Genomic DNA, 25375 nt, shown 5'->3' with positions numbered 1-25375 from the left:
GCGCCCAGCGCCCGAACCCCTGGCCCCCACCGACGGAAGACGACCCGACTGTCCTACAACGCTACCGAACTCATCGCACTCAACACCGGCGGGATCCCTGGATGTTACCGAGCCACCCCGAGGCGCACCCACGGACCCTTCAGCTGCCACGCCTGCAAGTTCACCTGCATCCGGACCTACCCCACATCAGCACCCGCCAAGCCGAACACCAATGATTCAGAAAAGGGGGTGGTGATGAACAGAGTGTCTGCATTAAGCAGACCACTCTTACCCAGTCCAAAGATCAGGGCTTGATCCATCACCGTTTTTTAGCTCACTGCACCATCCCAGCTCAGAACTTGGCTATATGCAAATTAGTCTGACCCTGGCCCAGTGCATCGTGGGAACAGGGCAGACCAAACTACCAAGCCAATTCTTATACTGGGAAGGAAACAAGCTACCGGGGACCGGTTTCTGGCATTTCAGCCGTCTTCGGCCCGGCTTGCTTGAATCCTGATGGTGCAATGAGCTAGGGACTCACATCTGAGTATACCCTTCCACGCTTATGGTGGACAAAAATGATTCAGAAAAGGGGGTGGTGATGAACAGAGTGTCTGAATTAAGCAGACCACTCTTACCCAGTCCAAAGATCAGGGCTTGATCCATCACCGTTTTTTAGCTCACTGCACCATCCCAGCTCAGAACTTGGCTATATGCAAATTAGTCTGACCCTGGCCCAGTGCATCATGGGAACAGGGCAGACCAAACAACCAAGCCAATTCTTATACTGGGAAGGAAACAAGCTACCGGGGACCGGTTTCTGGCATTTCAGCCGTCTTCGGCCCGGCTTGCTTGAATCCTGATGGTGCAATGAGCTAGGGACTCACATCTGAGTATACCCTTCCACGCTTATGGTGGACAAAAATGATTCAGAAAAGGGGGTGGTGATGAACAGAGTGTCTGAATTAAGCAGACCACTCTTACCCAGTCCAAAGATCAGGGCTTGATCCATCACCGTTTTTTAGCTCACTGCACCATCCCAGCTCAGAACTTGGCTATATGCAAATTAGTCTGACCCTGGCCCAGTGCATCATGGGAACAGGGCAGACCAAACTACCAAGCCAATTCTTATACTGGGAAGGAAACAAGCTACCGGGGACCGGTTTCTGGCATTTCAGCCGTCTTCGGCCCGGCTTGCTTGAATCCTGATGGTGCAATGAGCTAGGGACTCACATCTGAGTATACCCTTCCACGCTTATGGTGGACAAAAATGATTCAGAAAAGGGGGTGGTGATGAACAGAGTGTCTGAATTAAGCAGACCACTCATACCCAGTCCAAAGATCAGGGCTTGATCCATCACCGTTTTTTAGCTCACTGCACCATCCCAGCTCAGAACTTGGCTATATGCAAATTAGTCTGACCCTGGCCCAGTGCATCATGGGAACAGGGCAGACCAAACTACCAAGCCAATTCTTATACTGGGAAGGAAACAAGCTACCGGGGACCGGTTTCTGGCATTTCAGCCGTCTTCGGCCCGGCTTGCTTGAATCCTGATGGTGCAATGAGCTAGGGACTCACATCTGAGTATACCCTTCCACGCTTATGGTGGACAAAAATGATTCAGAAAAGGGGGTGGTGATGAACAGAGTGTCTGAATTAAGCAGACCACTCTTACCCAGTCCAAAGATCAGGGCTTGATCCATCACCGTTTTTTAGCTCACTGCACCATCCCAGCTCAGAACTTGGCTATATGCAAATTAGTCTGACCCTGGCCCAGTGCATCATGGGAACAGGGCAGACCAAACTACCAAGCCAATTCTTATACTGGGAAGGAAACAAGCTACCGGGGACCGGTTTCTGGCATTTCAGCCGTCTTCGGCCCGGCTTGCTTGAATCCTGATGGTGCAATGAGCTAGGGACTCACATCTGAGTATACCCTTCCACGCTTATGGTGGACAAAAATGATTCAGAAAAGGGGGTGGTGATGAACAGAGTGTCTGAATTAAGCAGACCACTCATACCCAGTCCAAAGATCAGGGCTTGATCCATCACCGTTTTTTAGCTCACTGCACCATCCCAGCTCAGAACTTGGCTATATGCAAATTAGTCTGACCCTGGCCCAGTGCATCATGGGAACAGGGCAGACCAAACTACCAAGCCAATTCTTATACTGGGAAGGAAACAAGCTACCGGGGACCGGTTTCTGGCATTTCAGCCGTCTTCGGCCCGGCTTGCTTGAATCCTGATGGTGCAATGAGCTAGGGACTCACATCTGAGTATACCCTTCCACGCTTATGGTGGACAAAAATGATTCAGAAAAGGGGGTGGTGATGAACAGAGTGTCTGAATTAAGCAGACCACTCTTACCCAGTCCAAAGATCAGGGCTTGATCCATCACCGTTTTTTAGCTCACTGCACCATCCCAGCTCAGAACTTGGCTATATGCAAATTAGTCTGACCCTGGCCCAGTGCATCGTGGGAACAGGGCAGACCAAACTACCAAGCCAATTCTTATACTGGGAAGGAAACAAGCTACCGGGGACCGGTTTCTGGCATTTCAGCCGTCTTCGGCCCGGCTTGCTTGAATCCTGATGGTGCAATGAGCTAGGGACTCCCATCTGAGTATACCCTTCCACGCTTATGGTGGACAAAAATGATTCAGAAAAGGGGGTGGTGATGAACAGAGTGTCTGAATTAAGCAGACCACTCTTACCCAGTCCAAAGATCAGGGCTTGATCCATCACCGTTTTTTAGCTCACTGCACCATCCCAGCTCAGAACTTAGCTATATGCAAATTAGTCTGACCCTGGCCCAGTGCATCATGGGAACAGGGCAGACCAAACTACCAAGCCAATTCTTATACTGGGAAGGAAACAAGCTACCGGGGACCGGTTTCTGGCATTTCAGCCGTCTTCGGCCCGGCTTGCTTGAATCCTGATGGTGCAATGAGCTAGGGTCTCACATCTGAGTATACCCTTCCACGCTTATGGTGGACAAAAATGATTCAGAAAAGGGGGTGGTGATGAACAGAGTGTCTGAATTAAGCAGACCACTCTTACCCAGTCCAAAGATCAGGGCTTGATCCATCACCGTTTTTTAGCTCACTGCACCATCCCAGCTCAGAACTTGGCTATATGCAAATTAGTCTGACCCTGGCCCAGTGCATCATGGGAACAGGGCAGACCAAACTACCAAGCCAATTCTTATACTGGGAAGGAAACAAGCTACCGGGGACCGGTTTCTGGCATTTCAGCCGTCTTCGGCCCGGCTTGCTTGAATCCTGATGGTGCAATGAGCTAGGGACTCACATCTGAGTATACCCTTCCACGCTTATGGTGGACAAAAATGATTCAGAAAAGGGGGTGGTGATGAACAGAGTGTCTGAATTAAGCAGACCACTCTTACCCAGTCCAAAGATCAGGGCTTGATCCATCACCGTTTTTTAGCTCACTGCACCATCCCAGCTCAGAACTTGGCTATATGCAAATTAGTCTGACCCTGGCCCAGTGCATCATGGGAACAGGGCAGACCAAACTACCAAGCCAATTCTTATACTGGGAAGGAAACAAGCTACCGGGGACCGGTTTCTGGCATTTCAGCCGTCTTCGGCCCGGCTTGCTTGAATCCTGATGGTGCAATGAGCTAGGGACTCACATCTGAGTATACCCTTCCACGCTTATGGTGGACAAAAATGATTCAGAAAAGGGGGTGGTGATGAACAGAGTGTCTGAATTAAGCAGACCACTCTTACCCAGTCCAAAGATCAGGGCTTGATCCATCACCGTTTTTTAGCTCACTGCACCATCCCAGCTCAGAACTTGGCTATATGCAAATTAGTCTGACCCTGGCCCAGTGCATCATGGGAACAGGGCAGACCAAACTACCAAGCCAATTCTTATACTGGGAAGGAAACAAGCTACCGGGGACCGGTTTCTGGCATTTCAGCCGTCTTCGGCCCGGCTTGCTTGAATCCTGATGGTGCAATGAGCTAGGGACTCACATCTGAGTATACCCTTCCACGCTTATGGTGGACAAAAATGATTCAGAAAAGGGGGTGGTGATGAACAGAGTGTCTGAATTAAACAGACCACTCTTACCCAGTCCAAAGATCAGGGCTTGATCCATCACCGTTTTTTAGCTCACTGCACCATTCCAGCTCAGAACTTGGCTATATGCAAATTAGTCTGACCCTGGCCAAGTGCATCATGGGAACAGTGCAGACCAAACTACCAAGCCAATTCTTATACTGGGAAGGAAACAAGCTACCGGGGACCGGTTTCTGGCATTTCAGCCGTCTTCCGCCCGGCTTGCTTGAATCCTGATGGTGCAATGAGCTAGGGACTCACATCTGAGTATACCCTTCCACGCTTATGGTGGACAAAAATGATTCAGAAAAGGGGGTGGTGATGAACAGAGTGTCTGAATTAAGCAGACCACTCTTACCCAGTCCCAAGATCAGGGCTTGATCCATCACCGTTTTTTAGCTCACTTCACCATCCCAGCTCAGAACTTGGCTATATGCAAATTAGTCTGACCCTGGCCCAGTGCATCATGGGAACAGGGCAGACCAAACTACCAAGCGAATTCCTATACTGGGAAGGAAACAAGCTACTGGGGACCGGTTTCTGGCATTTCAGCCATCTTCGGCCCGGCTTGCTTGAATCCTGATGGTGCAATGAGCTAGGGACTCACATCTGAGTATACCCTTCCACGCTTATGGTGGACAAAAATGATTCAGAAAAGGGGGTGGTGATAAACAGAGTGTCTGAATTAGGCAGACCACTCTTACCCAGTCCAAAGATCAGGGCTTGATCCATCACCGTTTTTTAGCTCACTGCACCATCCCAGCTCAGAACTTGGCTATATGCAAATTAGTCTGACCCTGGCCCAGTGCATCATGGGAACAGGGCAGACCAAACTACCAAGCCAATTCTTATACTGGGAAGGAAACAAGCTACCGGGGACCGGTTTCTGGCATTTCAGCCGTCTTCGGCCCGGCTTGCTTGAATCCTGATGGTGCAATGAGCTAGGGACTCACATCTGAGTATACCCTTCCACGCTTATGGTGGACAAAAATGATTCAGAAAAGGGGGTGGTGATGAACAGAGTGTCTGAATTAGCGAACACCAGCAGCAACCACCTCAAGTGCATCCTGCTCAAAACCCGCTCCGTCCACAGGCACGCCATCGAACTCTGGAACCTCCTCGACACCACAACTCCTGACGTCGCCTTCCTCACGGAAACCTGGATGAACGACTCCTCGGCACCCGACATCGCCATCGCCATCCCAGAGGGATACAAGATCACCCGAAGAGACCGCGTCAAACAGACGGGAGGAGGCATCGCCATCATCCACAGGGACACCATCCACATCACGACCAACACCGACGACACCCTGAAAACCGCCGAACACCTACACTTCCAGATCCGCACCGACCCAAAGACCACCCTCAGAGGCACCCTGATCTACCGACCCCCGGGACCACACACACAATTCTGCGAGGACATCGCCGACTTCGTCAGCCCGCAGGCCCTCCCCTCCGCTGACTACATCCTCCTGGGGGACCTCAACTTCCACCTGGAGAACAACAACGACCGCAACACCATCGCCCTGTTCGACAACCTCGGACTCAAGCAGCTGGTGTCCACCCCCACCCACCTCGCCGGACACACCCTCGACGCCATCTTCTCATCCAGCAAAGACATCGCCTTCAGCCACGCCACTGGACTCCACTGGACGGACCACAGCTGCGTCCACTTCACCTTCAGAAGAACGACGATCCACCACCACCAGCAACCGGTTGCCCGAAGAAGCTGGAACAAGATCACAGCCGACCAGCTCGCCGCTTCCCTGAGCCTGCACCCCTCCGCCAGCTCAGCGAACCCCAGCCAGGCCGCCAACAACCTCACGAAGTGGATCAATAACTACGCGGACGAACTTGCCCCACTGAGGACCGCGCCCAGCAGACCCGGCAGTGAGAAGGCCCCATGGTTCACTGACGAACTCAAGAGCTCCAAGAAGAACTGCCGAGCCCTCGAGAAAGCCTGGAGAAGGGAACCAACACCGGACAACATGACCGCCCTCAAGCTTGCCACCCGAAAGCACCACCAACTGATCCGCGCCACTAAGAAAACTGCATTCAAGGACCGGCTGGACAACAACACACACAATTGCAAGGAACTCTTCAACATCGTCAAAGAGCTCTCCAACCCCAACGCCGGAAACAACGACATCACCCCATCGCAAGACCTCTGCAATTCCCTTGCCTCCTACTTCCACAACAAGATCGCGGACATACACAACAACTTCAGCACCCAACCGACGCATGCCACAACCGAACCACCGCCCCCCACCACCACCCTCCGCGCCTGGACTCCGATCAGCACCGAAGACACCATCCGCATGATGAACTCCATCCACTCCGGATCTCCGACCGACCCCTGCCCTCACCACGTCTTCAACAAGGCCGACGCGATCATCGCACCCCACCTGCGGGACATCATCAACACCTCCTTCGACACCGCCACCTTCCCGGAAAGCTGGAAGCACGCCGAACTCAGCGCCCTACTAAAAAAACCTACAGTGGACCCCACCGAACTCAAGAATTACCGCCCCATCTCGCTCCTCCCGTTCCCAGCCAAAGTCATCGAGAAGACCGTCAAAAAGCAGCTGGCCGCCTTCCTCGAGACGAATGGATCCCTCGACCCCTCACAGTCTGGTTTCCGAGCCAACCACAGCACCGAGACCGCCCTCATCGCTGCCACCGATGACATCCGAGCCCTGCTGGACAACGGTGAAACAGCGGCCCTCATCCTCCTAGACCTCTCCGCGGCATTCGACACTGTCTGCCGCCGCACCCTAGTGCAGCGCCTTAGCAACGTAGGAATCCAGGAGAAGGCACTAAAGTGGATCATCTCCTTCCTCGACGGAAGAACACAGAGAGTCCGTCTACCACCGTACAAGTCAGAGGCCACCGAAGTCATCTGCGGCGTCCCTCAAGGATCCTCGCTGAGCCCCACCCTCTTCAACGTCTACATGAGCCCCCTTGCGGCCATCGCACGCCAACACAACCTCAACATCATCTCCTACGCTGACGACACCCAGCTGATCCTCTCCCTGACCAACGACCCCGCCGCCGCCAGAACCAACCTTCACGAAGGAATGAAAGACGGAGCCGAGTGGATGACGACCAGCCGCCTGAAACTGAACTCAGACAAGACGGAAGTCCTCATCCTGGGTTCCTCGCCCTCCGCCTGGGACGACTCCTGGTGGCCCACCGCCCTAGGCAGCGCACCCAAACCGACAGACCACGCACGCAACCTGGGCTTCATCTTGGACTCCTCCCTCACCATGACCAGACAAGTCAACGCCGTCTCCTCGTCATGCTTCAACATCCTGCGCATGCTACGGAAGATCTTCCGGTGGATCCCCACCGAGACCAGGAAGACGGTCACCCAGGCCCTCGTCACCAGCCGACTGGACTACGGCAACGCCCTCTATGCCGGAACCACCGCCAAGCTCCAGAAGAGACTCCAGCGGATCCAGAACGCCTCAGCCAGACTCATCCTCGACATCCCACGACACAGCCACATCTCCGGATATCTGAGAGACCTTCATTGGCTCCCCGTCAACAAAAGAATCACCTACCGCCTCCTCACCCACGCACACAACGCCCTACACGACCAAGGCCCGAGCTACCTCAACAACCGCATCAACTTCTACGCTCCCAAACGACATCTCCGATCAGCCAGCCACGCCCTCGCCACCGTCCCCCGCATCCGAAGAACGACAACAGGAGGAAGGTCCTTCTCCTACCTGGCCGCCAAGACCTGGAACTCCCTCCCGACCGACCTGCGCCTTACCCAGGACCACCTCTCCTTCAGGAAGAAGCTCAAGACCTGGCTTTTCGAGCAGTAGCAGCACTACCCCCCCCCCTAGCGCCTTGAGACCCTCCGGGTAAGTAGTGTGCTATATAAATGTCTGTGATTGATTGATTGATTGATTGATAAAAGTTGACAGCACCAGAAATGCGAGCTGAGTTTGAAAGCTGTGAGGTTTAAATGGCATGAAGAATTTGTTCTGTCACAGTCAAAACGTTCACCATGCCACTTGAAGGGAACAGTCTCTTAACGCTTTCCAAGACATTCAGATTGGCTGTAGAAAGAGCGCTTAATTTCAACAATTAAAAGGAATGAGGGTAGAAATGCACTACAAGTCAGTCAGCAGGATGATGAGCTTAAGAGACGATAGCAAACAGGATTTTTAAAAGAAGATAAAATAGTACCTCATGTGAAACGTCGACAAATTAAGCAGTGTTAGGATGCTGTGAGTAGTAGAAATAAAATACCAAATCCGGTTGTTGATTGTAGATTGAAGCCACGTAGAATGTTGAAGTCGCGTAGGGTAAAGCAATCCCGGATCGTCGCCAATGTGAAAAAGTCACTTTCCAGATTTGTAGGTGTGTAAGTCTTCTTTATTAAGATAGAAATGTACAGCGTCCTATCCACAGAGAACTCAGCTACAACTTACCCAAAGCTAGGCAACATGTCATGGCATTCTAGATCATACCACCGGCAAGGTTCTCTTAAGGACAGGCATAGATTAAATATTACTACAGGCATAGATTATGTATTACTACAAAGCATTACTACAATCTGTTTTTCATTACTAATGCTTTCACCATTGATGGATAGCTGTGTGCTGCCCTCTCTTGATGGCTGATTGGTAAGCCTGTGTTGTACTTCACTAATGGATTGATAGGAGCTATAGATTGATAATCATCCGCTGCCCTGCACTAATGAGTATTTGACAGCCGTGTGCTAACTTGATAGGTATGTGTGGTCCTCTACCAATGTAATGATGGCTGATGGATGGCTGCGTAATGCTCAGAATTATTGGCTGACTGACAAGCCTATTTTGTATTCCCTTGACAGTATGATTGTGAATGGTGGTGGATTAACCCCTTCGCTGCAGCGCAGATTTCGCGATGACGCGGGGGACTAGGGGGTGAGCGTGGCGCTGCGGTGCTCATGACAGAACCTCGCCGTTATGAGTCACAGGCAATGTGTGCTCATGTCGGCGTAGGTCCATCACGGCCACGCCCGCTCATCAATTTACCCGCACAGGCGGGGAATTAATGCCGTGTGGGTGGAGCGGCAGCCGCATGACGGAACCACACCGTCATGAGCACACACCGCCCGTGGCTCATGACGGCCTGGTTCCATTATAACCACGGAACGGGTTAATAGGCTGTCTTCCATCGATGACTGATTGATAGATGTCTGCTATTCTCCCTCGAAGGCTGACTAAGAGGTATATGCAGCCTTTTTATAGTGAAGATCAATAAGCTTGTGTGGTCCAAATGATGCATTGATGGAGAATTCATATGATTATGTTGTTCTCCAATGATGTCTTTGTGGGTGATTTATATCCGTAAACTCTGTTGGTGATTTATTGCTGCTATGTAGGATCCTTCAATGGTCACTGATTGATAGTTCTGTCTTATTATCCAGTGGAGAGCGAATGCTGCTGTTTAACTCCGTCTTTTGCTTTGCAGACATGCAGCGGTAGCAGCGGCAGAATCAGCACAAATTCAGTCATTTTGTCTGGTGGACCTTTTCACGGAGGTGTGTAACCTTATTTTCTTAGTTGTCATGTTTTTACATTTTCAGTAACAGCAATAGTAGAAACTGTCCACAATAGGTCTGTGCGGAGTTCGCAGAGTTCCCTCAGCTAAGTGACAAAAAAACTCTGCAGTGCTGCACAGAGTTCTGCAAGCAGCTGAGTTTGTTACCTTGTGACGTTTGCACTGAATTTTATCAAAAGGGTGCTGCTTCTTTCTGCTGCTCGAGTTGCAGTTCCACTCAAGTGGCAGCTCCCTCAAAGCGAACAGAAGGTTTCTTAATCCAAGTGGTAGCGACCACCTGCGACCACCCCCGCCCCCCCCCTCCCTGCAAAAAATAATACAGTTACAATCAACCTGAGTCGAGGGATTGGCTATGTTTTCGTTGGCCTCAGTCTAGCCTGCCTTAAGAAAATTCCTTCCATCCACTGGGAAGGATGGATTTCTAGGGGCTATTCTTTGGAGAGCGACCCCTCCGACTTCATTCCTTACAGTTTTTTTATGCTCAGAACCACCTTGCATACCAATGAAGTCTTGGCATGAAAACTATGAATATATCCCTCACATGCTGGAAATAATGTCTTACTTAGTTAGGTATATCTCTTTTTGTAATCCATTGACACATCCTGGCTTGGGGTCAGGGTGAAGCACAGTCAGTGTGATACAGGGGATGTAAACCTTAAATTTCCCAATGAAAAGAGCAATGGAATGCAGGGTGGAGGGGTGAGATGAACAAGGTTCGGCATGGACTGTTTCCATGATGAGCAAGGTCAGTAATGATTTGAATAAGGAGGGCCTTGTCTAGAATGGTACAATGCCAGTAACATTCTAGGAAACTTGAGACTGGCACACCTTTCCTAGCCTATCGCTGCCAATGTTTGTGATTTCCAAAAAGAAGAAAATGTGTACCCATTCAAGGAGTTCTTCTCTGGGTGCAGGTTTACTACATTTTTGTAAAACGCCACGATATGTATTTAAGATCCAAAACCAAAAAGAAGTAGGTAAAAGCTAGAAATGAAGATGACGAAAAAAAACAACATAGACATAACAGACCCAGCTCATGTCCAACAGATTCAACTACCAAACCAAGAATGCATTTGAAGGGTGTCAAACCTCATGCACCCTGCTGAAACTACGCTCTGCTGGTCCCTCCTGGGCCTTGTAGTTCACCCTGGAAACTCATAACTACTGTCATGTACAACATAATGGCCCTGAGTCCCTGTCCTGAGATCACCTATTTTAAATGGATTTCCACTGTAAGCACTCCTTTTCATCTCTGCTATGAGTAGCTCTGATTATAGCATTGTGAAATCAGTGCATGGGTCAGGACCCTCAGTTTCTAGCCCTCACCTTTTACAAATCATTTGATGAAGTGACTGACGGCCCTATGCGCAAAGCACAAGTCATGTAGGAAAATGAATAGGGCAAGCTGAGCCAGAGCTGAGCCATGGTTCTGGCATGGCTCTAAGAGTTCCTCCATCAGCCAAACCTTGATAACATTTGGCATTTATATTGTGCAGCAAACACAATGTAAACATATGATAGAATCTCTTCAAGATGTAGACAAAATGTATTTCTTTAACATGTGGAAGCATTTCACCTTAGTACAGCAGATCGCATCCCTGCATAGACAGACATTTATTAAGCGTGATTTTGCGAAACATTCAAGAGTCATCTCTCAACCACAAAGCCTTCAGTCAACTAAGAGGCATGCCTGTTCTCATGTAAATCCTAAATGTGGCCTAGAATCTTATTATAGATGCAACAACATTCCAGTCTATTAAATAAAGTATAAGAGATGCTAGTGCAGCTCACATCCTGAACTCAAGTATTTAACAGTACACACATATGTATTAATAAAAAGGAGGCTCTGTGAAATAAAATATGTGCATCAAGTCAAACAAGTTAGACAAGCAGGGAAGCTGGTGTTAATTCCGGGTTATCCAGTTTTACATTTTGAAATTCAGCCACATGAGTATCTCTGTCTCTCTCGTTCTCTCTCCCATTCATATCATATTTCACTGTTTTGCCTTTCATTCCTGGCTCATGGCCAGAAAAAAACAAGCCTTGGCATAGCCAATATGTCTCGCTTTTGGGACCTTACAAGTGTTTAGCCAATGCAACAGTTGTTGTTTACACCAAGGATATTGTGCTGCATAAGTTAATACTTATAAGGTCCCAAAAGAGAGACCTATTGGCTATGCCAATGCTTGTTTTTGTGGTAGCAAAGGTGGGCCATTATCAACTATAACTATAGGTAGTTACCAGTTTTGCCAGCAAAAATGATAAAGAACAGACACAAATTCCGACGAGGTGCATCCTAAGGATTTACAGTAAAACCAAAGAGGCAGGAAATAGAGCTGTGGAACAGGACTGAGTGTAGCCTCTGAAAATATAAGCCTCGTGTCATTAGGCGCCTCTTTAACAGTTCCTTTAAATGCACCTGTTTAGAAACTCAAGGCCAGAGAGTAAAGGTGTCCAGCTATAGAATCTCAGACTATGAAGCCACCAAATAGTCTGTGTAAACAATCAATAGTACTTCACAACATTTTTAAGGAACGCACGAGAACTGCCCAAATAAAGGGTATTGTTGCTGTAGTCCAAAACAAAAGAGATTATCTCGTGGACACCAGTTTTCTTTAGTATCAGCAGAAGTCTGGAAGATCGTCGGAGCACAGTAAAGAAAGATGTGTCCTCCTGCCCCAATGCAACTTTTTTCTGACTTGCCCTGTTGATTTCGCCTTTGGAAGTGCTCAAAGCAGGGCATGTGCAAGCTGTGCACCTGCACCGGGCCACCAAACCCCAGGGGCCACCACACCAATATATATCCTTAATATAATAATCCTCAGAGGATGGATACATATTTGCGTAGTGGCCCCTGGCAGGGGTTTGGCGGCCTCCAACTCTGTTCCACTTCCAAACACCCTGACCCCCCCCTCTTCAATGGCCTCCGCGCTCCACCCCGCCTAGACCCCTCTTCCGGGGCCCCCTACCAACGCTCCCTGCCCAGGGCCACCATGAGCCTAAAGCCACCCCTGCTCAAAGGGCTTGTTGCTGAAACAGAAGCCCACGAGCCATGTTTTCGAGGGTGCTTGCAATGCAAACCCCTGACTCACAGCGGGAGGGACTACATGTTCTCCTGCTAGGCCATGACTGTGTGTCCTGCACACCTGTAGAAAGCCTACTAGTTGTACGCTAGGATTTCCATTCTTATTCGAATGACTGGGGTCCTTTACTTCCTCCGTCCCGCGAGTCTCTTTGTGGGCGTGGCTATGTTTTTTTCCCTGCAGTTTTTGATATGGTGCAAACTCGACCCAAAGATATTGCAGTGCTTTATACGAGCACCAGTTACATCACACAAGGACACATTCATTTTATGTAGACACGGGGAGAAGGAGTTATTGGCCAAGAATGTATTTATTTATTTATCAAGTTTTGTGTAGTGCAAAATTGAATCACAGACCACAGGACGCGTCCTTTATTGTCTTGGCTGCTATTTTCAATCAAAGACATACAACAACAAAAAATAAGGACAATTATTATGACGTGGTATGTTTTTCCACTGAAATATAAGCTAAAAGCAAAAATACAAGTTGAAAACATGTCAGAAGAATTGTAAAGCTGTATAGATCGTTCTTAGATGGTGCTGAAAGCCTAGCCGCCTTCATTACAAGTGACTGAGCATTACTAAGTGTGATATTAGCACACCTGAATAAATACCACCAATTACATTTTTGGGGGCACTAACATGCAGATTTTGGTGCCAACTGACCATAGTAAAAGTGAATCGGTAATTACCAAACATTTTTCCTCCGGTTCAATATCGTCATGTTTGACATACAGATATTTATTTATTTATTTATTTATTTTGCAATTTTTAAAGCGCAACAAATACCCATACGGGTGTCTCGGCGCTGAAGAACTCAGAACTCACTACTGAAGACGGAAGGGTTAGGAGGTAGAAAAAAGCCATGTTTTAAGGCTTTTTCGAAATTTAAGAAGCGTAGGAGCAGATTTGATATGGAGTGGGAGAGTGTTCCACAGTTTAGCTGTAGCTGTGGTAAAACATCTATCTCCCCAGGTGGCCTTTCTTGTACGAGGTACATTCAGCAAGAGGGCTGCGGAAGATCGTAGCGTCCTGCATTGCTCCACTGGACGAAGAGCTTGTTTTAGGTACTGGGGCCCTGAATGGTTTAGGGTTTTATAGGCTATACATAGGGCCTTAAATTTGATTCTGCTCCTGATTGGAAGCCAGTGGAGCCTTTTGATGTGGTGGGAAGTGGGAGTAAATTTAGGAATGGAAAGTAAGGTTCTAGCCGCCGCGTTTTGCACGGTCTGCAACTTGTTGAGAACCCCTTCCTGTGCATTCAGAAGGAGTGAGTTGCAGTAGTCTGTTCTTGAAAAGACTAGTGTGCTGATGAGGGTTTTGCCGGCTGATTGGGGTAGGTATGGCAGAAGCTTTTTGATTTTTTTGAGGGTAAAAAAGGCGGAAGATACGACAACATTGGCATGATGGTGAAAAGTCAGCTTATTGTCGAAGATGACTCCTAGGTTCCGGACTTTTACCACTGGTTGGGGGGGGGGAGCCCAGCTCAAGTGGCCACCACTGTGGGGACCATGCTGGCTGCAAGCTCCCGAATGTCATCACCTCCGTTTTATCGGAGTTAAGTTTGAGGCAATGTGATGACATCCAGGAGCTTATCGCCTTCATTCCTTCCTGAAAGTTGGATGCAACACTGGCTCCATTGTTGTGCACCGATAGCACTAGTTGCGTGTCATCGGCGTACGTGGTAAGGGCTATTCCGTAGGTTTTTATTACTCTCGCTAAGTCCGATACATAGATATTAAAAAGCGTCGGACTTAGCGAGGAGCCCTGAGGAACACCGCAGGGAAGAGAAAAGGTCTGAGATGTGAAATTCCCTACCCTGACGGTCTGAGGACGATTGGCAAGGAATGAGGCAATTAGATCTTTAGCTGTGCCTCCTATGCCCAGTGCCGAGACACGGTCGATCAGTGTGACATGATCGACCGTGTCAAATGCGGCAGAGAGATCTAGGAGTATCAGAACAGCTGCCCCTCCTGTGTCCATGGTTGTTCTGATTTCGTCTGCAGCTTTTAGAAGAGCTGTTTCCGTCCCATGTCCTTGTCTAAAACCAAACTGGGTGTCATCCAGCAAGTTGTTGTCGTTAATGAATTTCGAGAGTTGGATATTCATGGACTTCTCGAAAATCTTAGCTGGGAATGGGAGGCAGGCGATGGGTCTATAGCTTGCAGGGAGGAGAGGGTCCAGAGTAGGTTTTTTCAGTAGTGGCTTAATTATGGCTTCTTTCCAGACTGCAGGGTATATGCCTGTTGAAAACATGGCATTGCAAATGGTAGACAGTGCGGGGGCGATTGCTTCAGAGATGAGATTCAGAACGGATGGAGGGCAGGGATCAAGAGGGGATCCTGATTTAGTACTAGCTGCCAGTCGTTGAATGAGATTATGATCTACAGGAGTGAAAGATGATAAGGTAGGCCGAGTATCCATGTGACATGCCAGTGGAGTGGCAGGGGGGGCGGAATGGGAAAAAGTATCAAAAATGGAGCTGACTTTTTCCTTGAAGAAACTGGCCAAGGCGTCTGCCAGTAACTGAGTGCCTTCTATGCGAGGCGTGGGGGGATTGGATAGAGTATTAACCACCCGGAATAATTGTCCTGTTGAATTTTTTGCCTGATCGATTTGAGTAGTGAAATAGTTACTTTTCTCGGTAGTTAACAGTCTTTTGTAGGTAGAGAGGGCATTTTTGTAGTTCAGTTTGTCTACCGTATTATAATTGCGGCGCCAGTGCCTTTCGAGGTTCCTACAGTGTTGTTTTTGCATGCGTAGGGCTTCCGTGAACCATGGGGCTGAAGGTGTTTTCCTGTTCCGGTGTGAACTTTTAGTCGGAGCTAGCTTATTGCATGCCATGTCTAAGTTTGTTAGGTAGTTAGAGGATGCTTTGATAGGATCTTGCTCGTTGGGAATATGGTTATCCTGCATTATCTCGGCTAGTAAAGTAAGATTGATATTTTTCCAGTCTCTGTAAGATGAAGGAGATGGTGAGGTGGAATTTAGTTTACCAAGGTTTGTTTGAACTGTGAAGCAAATGGCTGAATGATCAGTCCAGATGAGTGGGATTATTTGAGTTACGTTTACAAGGGGACTGTTGGTGAAAATGCCGTCCAGTGTATGACCTGCCTCGTAACTGCAATGTATGCATTAACGCACATATCCAAATTAACAGGGCTGTTCTTAAAGGAGGGCCATAGTGTTTTCAAATGTTGTCCAGAAGCGCATTGATGGCTGGAAGCCAACATAATGCGTGATAGTTTGAAGTAACAGCCTTCCCAGGTAGCAGAATCAGAACAGACAAATCATTTTAGTGACGGGAAAAATACTCTGTAATATGTGGCCACCAGGCGATAGTATTCTTGGTGACACTGAAGACTACCCACTGAATATTTTGATCAGTCCTCTGCTGCTTTTATGTCGTACTGTTGAGAAAAGTTGTATCTTGTGCCTACAGCGACACCTGGTGGTCATGTAGAAATAACATTGTTGAGAGCGAGCACAGATCCTTTGTACAGATCACTCTTGTATTTTGGGAAAAATACATATTCAATTATGAACAAGCGCAGCAGGCTTCCGGGAAGCAGGGGGAGGAGGGGGCTGTGTGATTCCCTTGCGAGAGCGATAATTGCTACCATATGGCAGCGCTCGCTCCCGCAAGTGAATCGCCAAACGTGCAAGCCTTGTCATTGAAGGCAATGGAACACGTGCACGTTTTTAGCTGAGAAGCCACACTGATAGCTAAAGGTCTCTTTTGCCTAGTAGCGCAGGTGTGCTGCGTAGGCGAGACCGAATTACACCAAGATAAAACACTTTAGGCTCCAGACTCAACTGCCAAGCCAAGAATGCATTTATTTAGAGGGTGTCACACCGAAAACACCCCCACCTTAAAGCTACACCCATTAGGGGTTTTGTTTTTGCAAAATAAAAAAAGTCTACTTGTCCACAGTGATGCAACCGCATGGCAGGTTGGTACTACGAAGTTTTGTAGGAAGTTGCTTCTAATCATTTGTTGTGAGTACTTTCTGCACAAATTCGCCATCCAGCAGGTAGAAAACTTTCAAATGTGTAGGCTGGTCACTATTTGCCCGGCAATGGTTGTGCGTTCAATCCTTCAACTACTTAACAGTGGAGTTGCCCAATCCTACACGAGAGACCAAGTCTATTGGTGCCTATCTCGAACAATAAAAGTTTATAAATGGGACAGAATATTTTAAACACAAATATGACTGTAACATAGCACTATATATTTTGTTAGTTTTTGCAATAAAGTTTTATTTTCTGGGACAGACTACCCATAAACAGTGGTATTCAACATGACATGTGTGATAAGAAATGTGGTGTATTATTTAACACAATACTAGTGGCTCGAAAGTCTGCGTCTGCAATAAGATGAGCAGGATAAAACACAAGCAAATTACATAATGTAGCAAGTATGGATTAAAATGCGCAAGAAAGATTAATAGTTATATATGTTTGCGTCAATGAGCATATTGTGCATTTTTTCTTCGTAGGTAACCCAGGTGAATACAGTGAGGCTTCCAGCCGTAAGTGTGCCCTTTTGCTTTCCAATTTCCATATTGTACATTGGTCTCAAAGTGTAACTTTTAATTAATAAAATTTTTTGATTGAGAGAATTGCACCAAAGAAACACTTTTGTCCCTGTTTAGTTGAGTTGGTGTCTCAACTGCCCAAGATACCCCATGAAGCATAGGTGCCAGATGTATGAAGCTCAAATGGGTTCACAAATGCCGAAATTCACAGAATTTCGGCGTTTGCGTACTCATTTGAGCAAAATCGCAAAATTTGCGATTCCTTAAATGCAATGTATGATGCAAAAAAAATTGCTAATTGTCCGCAAGGAATCGCAAATTACCACCAACTTCAAGTTAGTGGTAATTTGCGAATTTCATAAAAAATGCCCATTTTTGCATTTTTCAAAGTGCCATGTGATGCACATACATGCCCTTAAGGCATGTATGTGCACCACATGTGCACCCATGCTTATTTCAGGGGTGCAACAGGATGTCCTTTGGACACCCTTGCACCCTTGAAATTATTCTCAATTTGCGATTAGCAAATTGCATATCGCAAATTGAGAATAATTTCACATTCATTCCTATGGACCTCCTGGCCCATGGAAATGAATGAGAAATTATTCCTTAATTGCGAGTAGCAATATGCTAATCGCAATTAAGGAATTTTAAGAAATCGCTAAAAAATTGCGATTTTTTACATACATACCATTTTGCAATTCTCAAATAGCGATTCCTTAAAAATCTCTATTTGAGAATCGCAAAAGTGTATCTTGATACATCTGGCCCTTAATTTCCTGCACAGTGTAGAGCGAAATCTCAAGCCTAATTTACCCATACAAAGATGGCTGCCATGTTAAAATTGTGGGTGAGATGTAACGGTCTCCTTTGGCAGTATTGTGAACGCTCAATTACGTTGTGTGGCCTTCACTGACATCACTACGCTCTATGAATGAGTCGTCATGGCATCATTTGTTATTCTGATATGTGGGTGTTGATCATCGCTGGTCACTCTGTGATCTGTCAGTTAGTTTTTGTGACCGTTAGTGATAAGCGCACATAGGCGAGGTCTCCAGAAGCTCCTACTGCTGTTTGTAAGGTGTTTGTAAGGTGAACAGACAACTAATGAGTGAAGTATGAAGATATTTATTTGCCATACAATGAGGAAGATGTACCTCAAATGAGTGTAGAGTGACATGTTTGTGATAGACAAGGAGAGATTGTATGAAAACAGTGTCTATTGTGTGTAGGGGGTCAGACGTCTCGAAGATAGGTGCAGGTCTAGGACTATGCATAACAGAGTTTGGGAGATGGATGATTTAAACGGTTGTTTGAAACAAAAATACACAGGTATATGAGGTTCCTTGGAACTGAATGTCATCAATTGGCCGGCCATAATTTAAGAAATGACAAAGGACAGCTCCACGGCCCAAAAGTCCCTATTCCCATTTGTTGTATATACTGTGTGGATAAAGATGTTTCACCAATTCCCATGTATACTTTGTCAGACTAAAGTGAAGTCCAGGTAGTGGTGTTTGCCTGCAGTCTGTTGCTCATAGGAAATCCTTAAAGGTAAATGTAGGCTTCCACTACTGACCTCACTTCTGTCATATGTGATATTTTAATAAGTTAACCTGATTACTTAATTACCCTATTGATGTTTGGGTTCTAGGTTTCTCCTGGATCTGGACAGTGAACTCACTGCTGCTATCACTTCTGGGACTGAGGCTCCTGTGATTCACCAACAATGTCTGCTTCTGATAGACTCTGGGCATGCTCAATGAACTAGCATAGAGGACACTGACCAACCAAGAATGACCACTGCAGATAAGGATCCTGGTTCATCCTCTGGAAAAATCTCGCTAGCTAACTGATGACATCTGATGGACTCTCAAAATATTGTCTTAGAAAAATACAACTTATTTCTAAAATTTCCAGTTATTCACCTTTATATCAAACACCCACCCGGGTTTGTAAATCCATCACTAACCTTTGCTCTTCCGCCTAACAATACTCTACTCTAGACTTGTTAGTAGTGACTCATATTCATTAAAGGATTAGCATATGATGTATGGACTGCAAGTGCTTTTTTAAAGCTTTTTTTTAAAGCTCAATAAATGTGTGTGAGTGACATGCTATAGGTCTGTTGGGAACTCAGTATTAGTGCATGGCCAGCTTTAAACTGTTCACCCTTAAGGAGCACACAGCAGAGCACTTCCTTCCCTACACTTCCACGACTTCAATCTAATTTATTGTATTTTTGGGTTTGCTTGGACTGTTGAGAATATGTTTGTATCCTGCCTAATTAATGTTTTCATTTCTACCAGCTTTAAGAGTTACATCGCTACAGGGAAAGACTTTGCCAGTAATCAGGTTACTGTCTGTCCTTATAAGGCTGCTGCCAAAGGGGCCATGGAGATGCCTACTAGATAATCCACAGCACCAGAACACAGAGTAAGAAATATAGTCTAATGGTGCCCCTTTTCCTAAACTGATTGTGCAGAACTTCTTACGAGAACAAAAACTATGCTGGGTCAGCAAACACCAGAACTTCAGTTAGTACTGACTGTGAGGATGTAAAAGATTTGGTTGTGGTGTGTCCAAAAACCGATGTAAACATGGGGCCTTTTTTATGAAGGCCTTGCGTCGCCGGTGCGTCACTTTTAAAATGGGAAAAAGTGACGCACCGGTGGCGCAAAGCCTTCATAAATAAGGTCAATGGATTCTAAAAGTGCTGTTAATGTTTTGTCTGCAATCATAGGCAACGCAATTCAGGTTATCCAGTTTTCACCAGCAGGAAAGCTTCCAGTATCACTGCCTATCTAAAGTGCCTTTTCTTGTTTTCTTGCATGAATATTATTTACATCAGTGCTTGACTTTTTACCCTTTAATTGCTCCTTGCCTTTGTCAGACAAGTATGTGATGATAATAATAATAATAATAATAATACTAATAATAATAATAATAATAATAATAATACTGGGATTTATGATGCGTCAATGGAAGAGGTTACTGATGTTGCAGATATGTCCTGGAATTCTGTGTCATGTATTGGAAGCAAGGGCACAGAGGGATTTACATTCATAGTATTTGTTGTGGTAATAAAAGAGTTGGCTGGGGGCGGGGGGGAGGGTTAGATTCAAACAGGTCAGAGGACAGGTCTAATGGCCCTGGCAAGCCCTTACTTTCTAAATTTGTTGGACAAGTACTAAAAGTACCTATTGATGCACCGCTGTGCAAACACGCAACACTGTGGTGAGTTTCTAGGTAATGGACTCAGGTGCCCATAAGAAGCCCGTTGGAATAAAAAAAAGTTACAATAATAATATCAGTAATAAAAATAACAATAAGAAGAAGAACAACTATAACAAAGACACTTTTCACATTCACCTTTGCAAGTAATCTGCTTTCTTCATTTTTCATGCGTTGCACATATACTGGTATACAGGATTGGTCTGTGTTTGGATGTTAAAGCCCACAACGAAAAATTGTCAACTATTAAACAACTGACATTTTCAGCATACACAACAAGGAATTATGAGCTGAGTAGCACCCCGGAAAGTCACCATTTGTTTCAATGTTTGAAAATAGAAATAGGACTTAAGCAGTGCTGGGTTTGAGCTGGTGGTTTCCGGAGCCCGGCACCAGCACTTAATTACCAACACCTGTGCTTATGACAACTGTCACATGGTGGCGCTATTTGTGTATTTTTTTTTGGGTGGTGGGTATTTTTAACAGCATTCAGTACGAGAGCAATACCAGTGGTCTATACTCGACCAAACACTGTGAGGGGCAGAGTAAAAGGTGTACTCTCTGCCTTGTGGATACTGGGATCTCCCATCTGCAAGGTGGAAGGACTGCAAAATATGGGAGAGCACCAATAGTGCACAAGGCTTGGCCACAAGGATGGAGCCCGTAGAGTCAAGAGGACATAAGGGTTAAATTGAAGTCACCGTTCATAAGAATATAATCAGAGTGCAAGTGGGTAATGTGAGTGGAAAGCTTATGAAAAAAAATCAAGGGTGTCAACGTTCAGAGCATAAACATTGACTAGCAGCAAAGACCTAGCTTCCAGAGGGCCAGAGACCAACAGGAAGCGACCAATGGGATCTTTTATCACCTCACCTGTGACAAATGAGATACTTCTATGAATTAAGTGCAAATTTCTCTAGAGCAGGAGTTATAGCTAGCAAAAAAACAATTCCCCCAGGTTCATGCATAGAGGATGGAGAAACTAGGTGCACAATGGGTCTCCTGTAAAAAGGCAAGCTGAACGCTATGCCTGGACAAATGAGAAAGAACCTACCTCCCTTGTGAGGGTTATTTAGTCCTCTGACATTCCAAGCCATACATTCAAGGCTCAATGCCCCAGCTCTCTTAGCCTGTGGCCCCATATGTTCTACCATAAATGAATGTCTGTGTACATGTACATAAAATAAAACATTTTGGTGCGCATGCATCAAAAATCAGAAAAACGCGTCCTTATTAGCGATAAATAAGGAATTGCAAATAAGAATTCGTTTTTCGGGATACATGTACAGATTCGGTAAATTTTAGCGATTCGGTAAAAATCGCAAAAACAAACCGAATACAGTATAGCGATTGCTTAAATACAAATTAGCTATTCCCGAAATCTCTGAGATCTGCCAGAGCCTGCCCCATCTCATCAACTTTCTTCCATCTAACCTCCATATTAACCATTTTGTGCATCATAGCTTCCATCAAATTCTCCATGCGAGAACGCTTTTCACCCCACTTTGCCTTACTCGTCATTATCCTCACTCAAATACTGCAAGGATTGTTACTGTAATGTGTTAGCAGCTGCCCCAAAGAACACAATGCCCTCAACCAACTGAAAAGGCACTCTTGGCAGTATGCTCTAGCACACCCCACTGTACAGCATGGCCTGGGACTTTGCCCTGGCCCTTTACCTTATGATGTTGGAGTTACCCGACCGGCCCTAAGCATCCATGTCACCAGAGCCCCCCTCACTGGCTAATACAGTGGGTCAAGTGAGTATTCTCGAACACACATGGCTCCTGGGAGCGCCGGAATGCCGGCCTGTCCATGTCCCCTTCGAGGTCCTCCGATGTACTGCAAGTCCAGAAAGGAATTGTCCTTACACCCAACTGTTTTCCCAGTCGTCGATCTGTGAAAGACTCTTGTTTCTGGAACACAAAACTAATCAAGGCTAACATTGGAAATTATAACCTTAAGAGTACGAGTTAGAGGCCTCAAGCACTAGGCCAGAGTGACCTATTAATGTTTAATATTTCCAAGCTGTATCCGCGCTGCACCACTGCACACCAACTTGTTTCTTGTCCCACGAAATACACTAGGCATACCTCACAAACCTTTCAGCCAGTTTAAATGCAGTAGATTTGTATTGAATGAGCAGCCCTCGCCCCATACTGTGATCACGCAATTTCTGTGCTGACCACTGCACCACATAAACTGCCTCTTTCTCTGTGCTCGGGGATTTCTCCCAGCAGGCAGCCCCCTACACGCGGCACCCCTGCTACAACAATTACGCTAGTCACGATTGCGCAATTGCTATGCTGGTACTGCACCACAAGACTGCCCTCGTAAACAATCCCCTCCCAGCTGGGAGCCCCCCAAACCACGACCCTCAGCCCACTACCCGCTATAATGATGCCCACTTTTGGCTCCCAACATGCGGCACTCTAATAACATGAAACGGAAGTCGAACCTGCAGAGTTGAAGGGGGTTATGTGACTCCGCTATGCAGGGTGGGCCCTAAAGCAATACTGCTTTCTTTGTAGGCGAGAGCTGCTCAACGCGTCCCTGACGCTCCTTGTGCCGAGTCCCGGGTCCCAAAGGCCACTTAAACGCAAGGCCGCCCGAGTCTTTAAAACTGCCAGAGTCTTCAAACCGCCGCCTCTGTCGATGACACAGCCCGATCGATCTCCAGAACCGAGTTCAACCTGAAAAAACCCAAAGAGAAATTAAAAGACAGCCTCCTAGCGAGGCTGGTGTCGCATATGGCAGGCTGTGGGAGCGGCGAGCAAAGAGGCAGACTCCTGATTCTTGCCTTCTCCTGTCAGATACCTTCTGACAGTGGTGAGTTTTTGGATACCGAGGCAGTCGCCTCATTACTCCATATTCATTTAGAATTTTGTAGTCACTGTTTAGGTTGTCTTATTGGTGTGTGACCCTTTGTCACAGTTGAGGTTGTATCACATGGTCAGCTCAGTGATGAGCCGCGGGTAGCGGTCAGTAGTGTTTTCAGAATTGTCAGCATGTTTCCTCAGAGAGTCTCGTCTTTGTCCGTCTAGAACCTTCTGTTAGTGTTGAGGTTTGGGTGTCTGCCGCGCGGATTATGCCATCAGGCAGTGAGCGGGTTTTAGTTGCTTGCCGAGGCTACAATGCCATCAGGGCAGCGGTGAGTTTTGCGTATCTGCCGGCGTTTGCCTTCAGGCAGTGATGAGTTTTTGGATGCTGCGTTGCTGTTTCAGTTTCGCAAGGTTAGCGCTTCAATGGGACGCGGGTAGAGGTCAAATGGGTTTGTAGAGCTATCTGCAAGTTTCCTGATCAGTGTTTTTTTTTTTTGATCCAGTCCATTGTAGAACGTCCTGTTGAGTGTGAGGAGATGGTCGTCCAACATCTCGATGCCTAGGTCTCTGTGGAGGTCTACTGTCCGTGTGAACATGGGAGCACCTGCTGCAATCCGAAAGGCCTTACTCTGTAGTTTTTGTAGGTCCTTCCGAAGCTGTGGGCGGCAGCCACTCCAAACTGGTGAATCGCATGTCATAGTTGGTCGAATTATTGCAGTGATCACTCGAACCTTGCTCTGCATGGGCATTGACTTAGTCTTCAGGAGTGGGTATAATGCAGCCAGTTTGGATGCTGCTTTCTGGCAGGTCTTCTCTATGTGATTTCTCCAGCTGAGTTTAGAGTCTAGAGTCACCCCAGGTAGGAGCTGCTGTTTTCCCATTTGACCTCATCCCCATTGAGGAGGATCTGTGGGTGTTTCCTGTTCTGCTTCCTGGTAAATATTGTTGCAGTGGTTTTGCCTGTGTTCAAGGTGATCTGCCAGTCGCTGTACCATTCGGAGAGTCTGCAGAGTGATGTCTCCAGGTTCTTAGCCACTTCTTTGTCGCTGAAGGATTGAGAGATGACTGCAACATCATCTGCGTAAAGGGCAAGATCAGTCTTCTTTAGGTCTGTGGGGATGTCGTTTGTGAATATGTTGAAGAGGAATGGTCCTAGGATTGATCCCTGAGGCACTCCAGCAAGAATTGGGCGTGACGATGAGCATTCTTCTCGCACCGCCATGTGAAAGGTCCGTTTTGTCAGGTAGCTGGACAGTAGCTTGACCAGGTAGCTAGGAAACTGGAGCTTGATAAGTTTGTAAAGCAGTCCCTCGTGCCATACTCGGTCAAATGCTTTGGCTACATCCAGAAAGACTACTCCGGTAGACTTGTTGATGTTGAATCCGTGGCTGATGATGTCCACAACTCTGAGGAGTTGGTGATTGGTTGAGTGGTCTTTCCGGAACCCAAACTGTTCTTTTGCAAGGAGGTTGTTGCTTGTCGCGAAGTCCACGAGACGGGCGAGGATAACTTTTTCAAAGAGTTTTGATAGGCCAGATAGCAGACTTATGGGGCTGTAGTTTGCACGATCTCGCAGTGGTTTCCGAGCCTTGGGGAATACGACGACTCTTGCTTCTTTCCAGGCATTTGGGAAATACTGGTGCTGCATGCATGCGTTAAATATCTCAGTAAGGTTATCCACTGCTGTATCTGGGAGCATCTTGATGGCTTGGTTGACTATTCTGTCCTTCCCTGGTGCCTTGCCGTTTTTTAGTGTTTTTGCCAGGGCCAGTAATTCGCCCATTGAGCATTCCTCAATGTGTGCAGTTTCTGTTTCTGGTGGGTGCTCCCGGTGATGCTTGGCGACCTCTTGCTCAACTTCTGTTGCCAGTTTGCTTGCCTGGTTGGGCCTGAAGGATGCCTCCAGCGTGTCAGTGAAGACCTCAGCCTTATCCCTGTTGCTGCATGCCAGGTGAGTCGTCCCTTGGATCGGTGGGTTTGGTTTCTTCTTCCCAGTCAGGCGACGGGTCATTCTCGAGAGAGAGTTGTCTGAGTACTTTAGGTTAGCTGTAGCTGCTTCCCATTTTTCGCCT

At 47.0% G+C, this 25375-nt stretch overlaps 1 protein-coding gene across 3 annotated transcripts in view; it reads left to right on the top strand.

Annotated features, from left to right (window-relative positions):
• Window positions 1-25375, top strand: part of LOC147733078 (uromodulin-like) — a 300392-nt gene that overhangs the window by 261038 nt on the left and 13979 nt on the right. Inside the window, exons 8-10 of one of the 3 annotated variants that reach the window (XM_086958919.1) lie at window positions 9538-9607; window positions 17209-17241; window positions 18902-19297. The exons of 1 other annotated variant lie outside the window; for it this stretch is intronic. In XM_086958919.1, coding sequence (XP_086815045.1) covers window positions 9538-9607; window positions 17209-17241; window positions 18902-18966 — 168 coding nt within the window. In that variant the 3' untranslated portion in view covers window positions 18967-19297. Of the gene's footprint in view, window positions 1-9537; window positions 9608-17208; window positions 17242-18901; window positions 19298-25375 lie in introns of those variants that run through there. One more of the 3 variants, XM_086958920.1, reaches the window with a different exon arrangement.

Source organism: Lissotriton vulgaris, chromosome 2_1, assembly GCF_964263255.1.
Source record: "Lissotriton vulgaris chromosome 2_1, aLisVul1.2, whole genome shotgun sequence".
NCBI classification, from domain to species: domain Eukaryota; kingdom Metazoa; phylum Chordata; class Amphibia; order Caudata; family Salamandridae; genus Lissotriton; species Lissotriton vulgaris.
The sequence above is the reverse complement of the archived record's forward strand: the minus strand, read 5'-3'. Positions and strand labels throughout refer to the sequence as shown.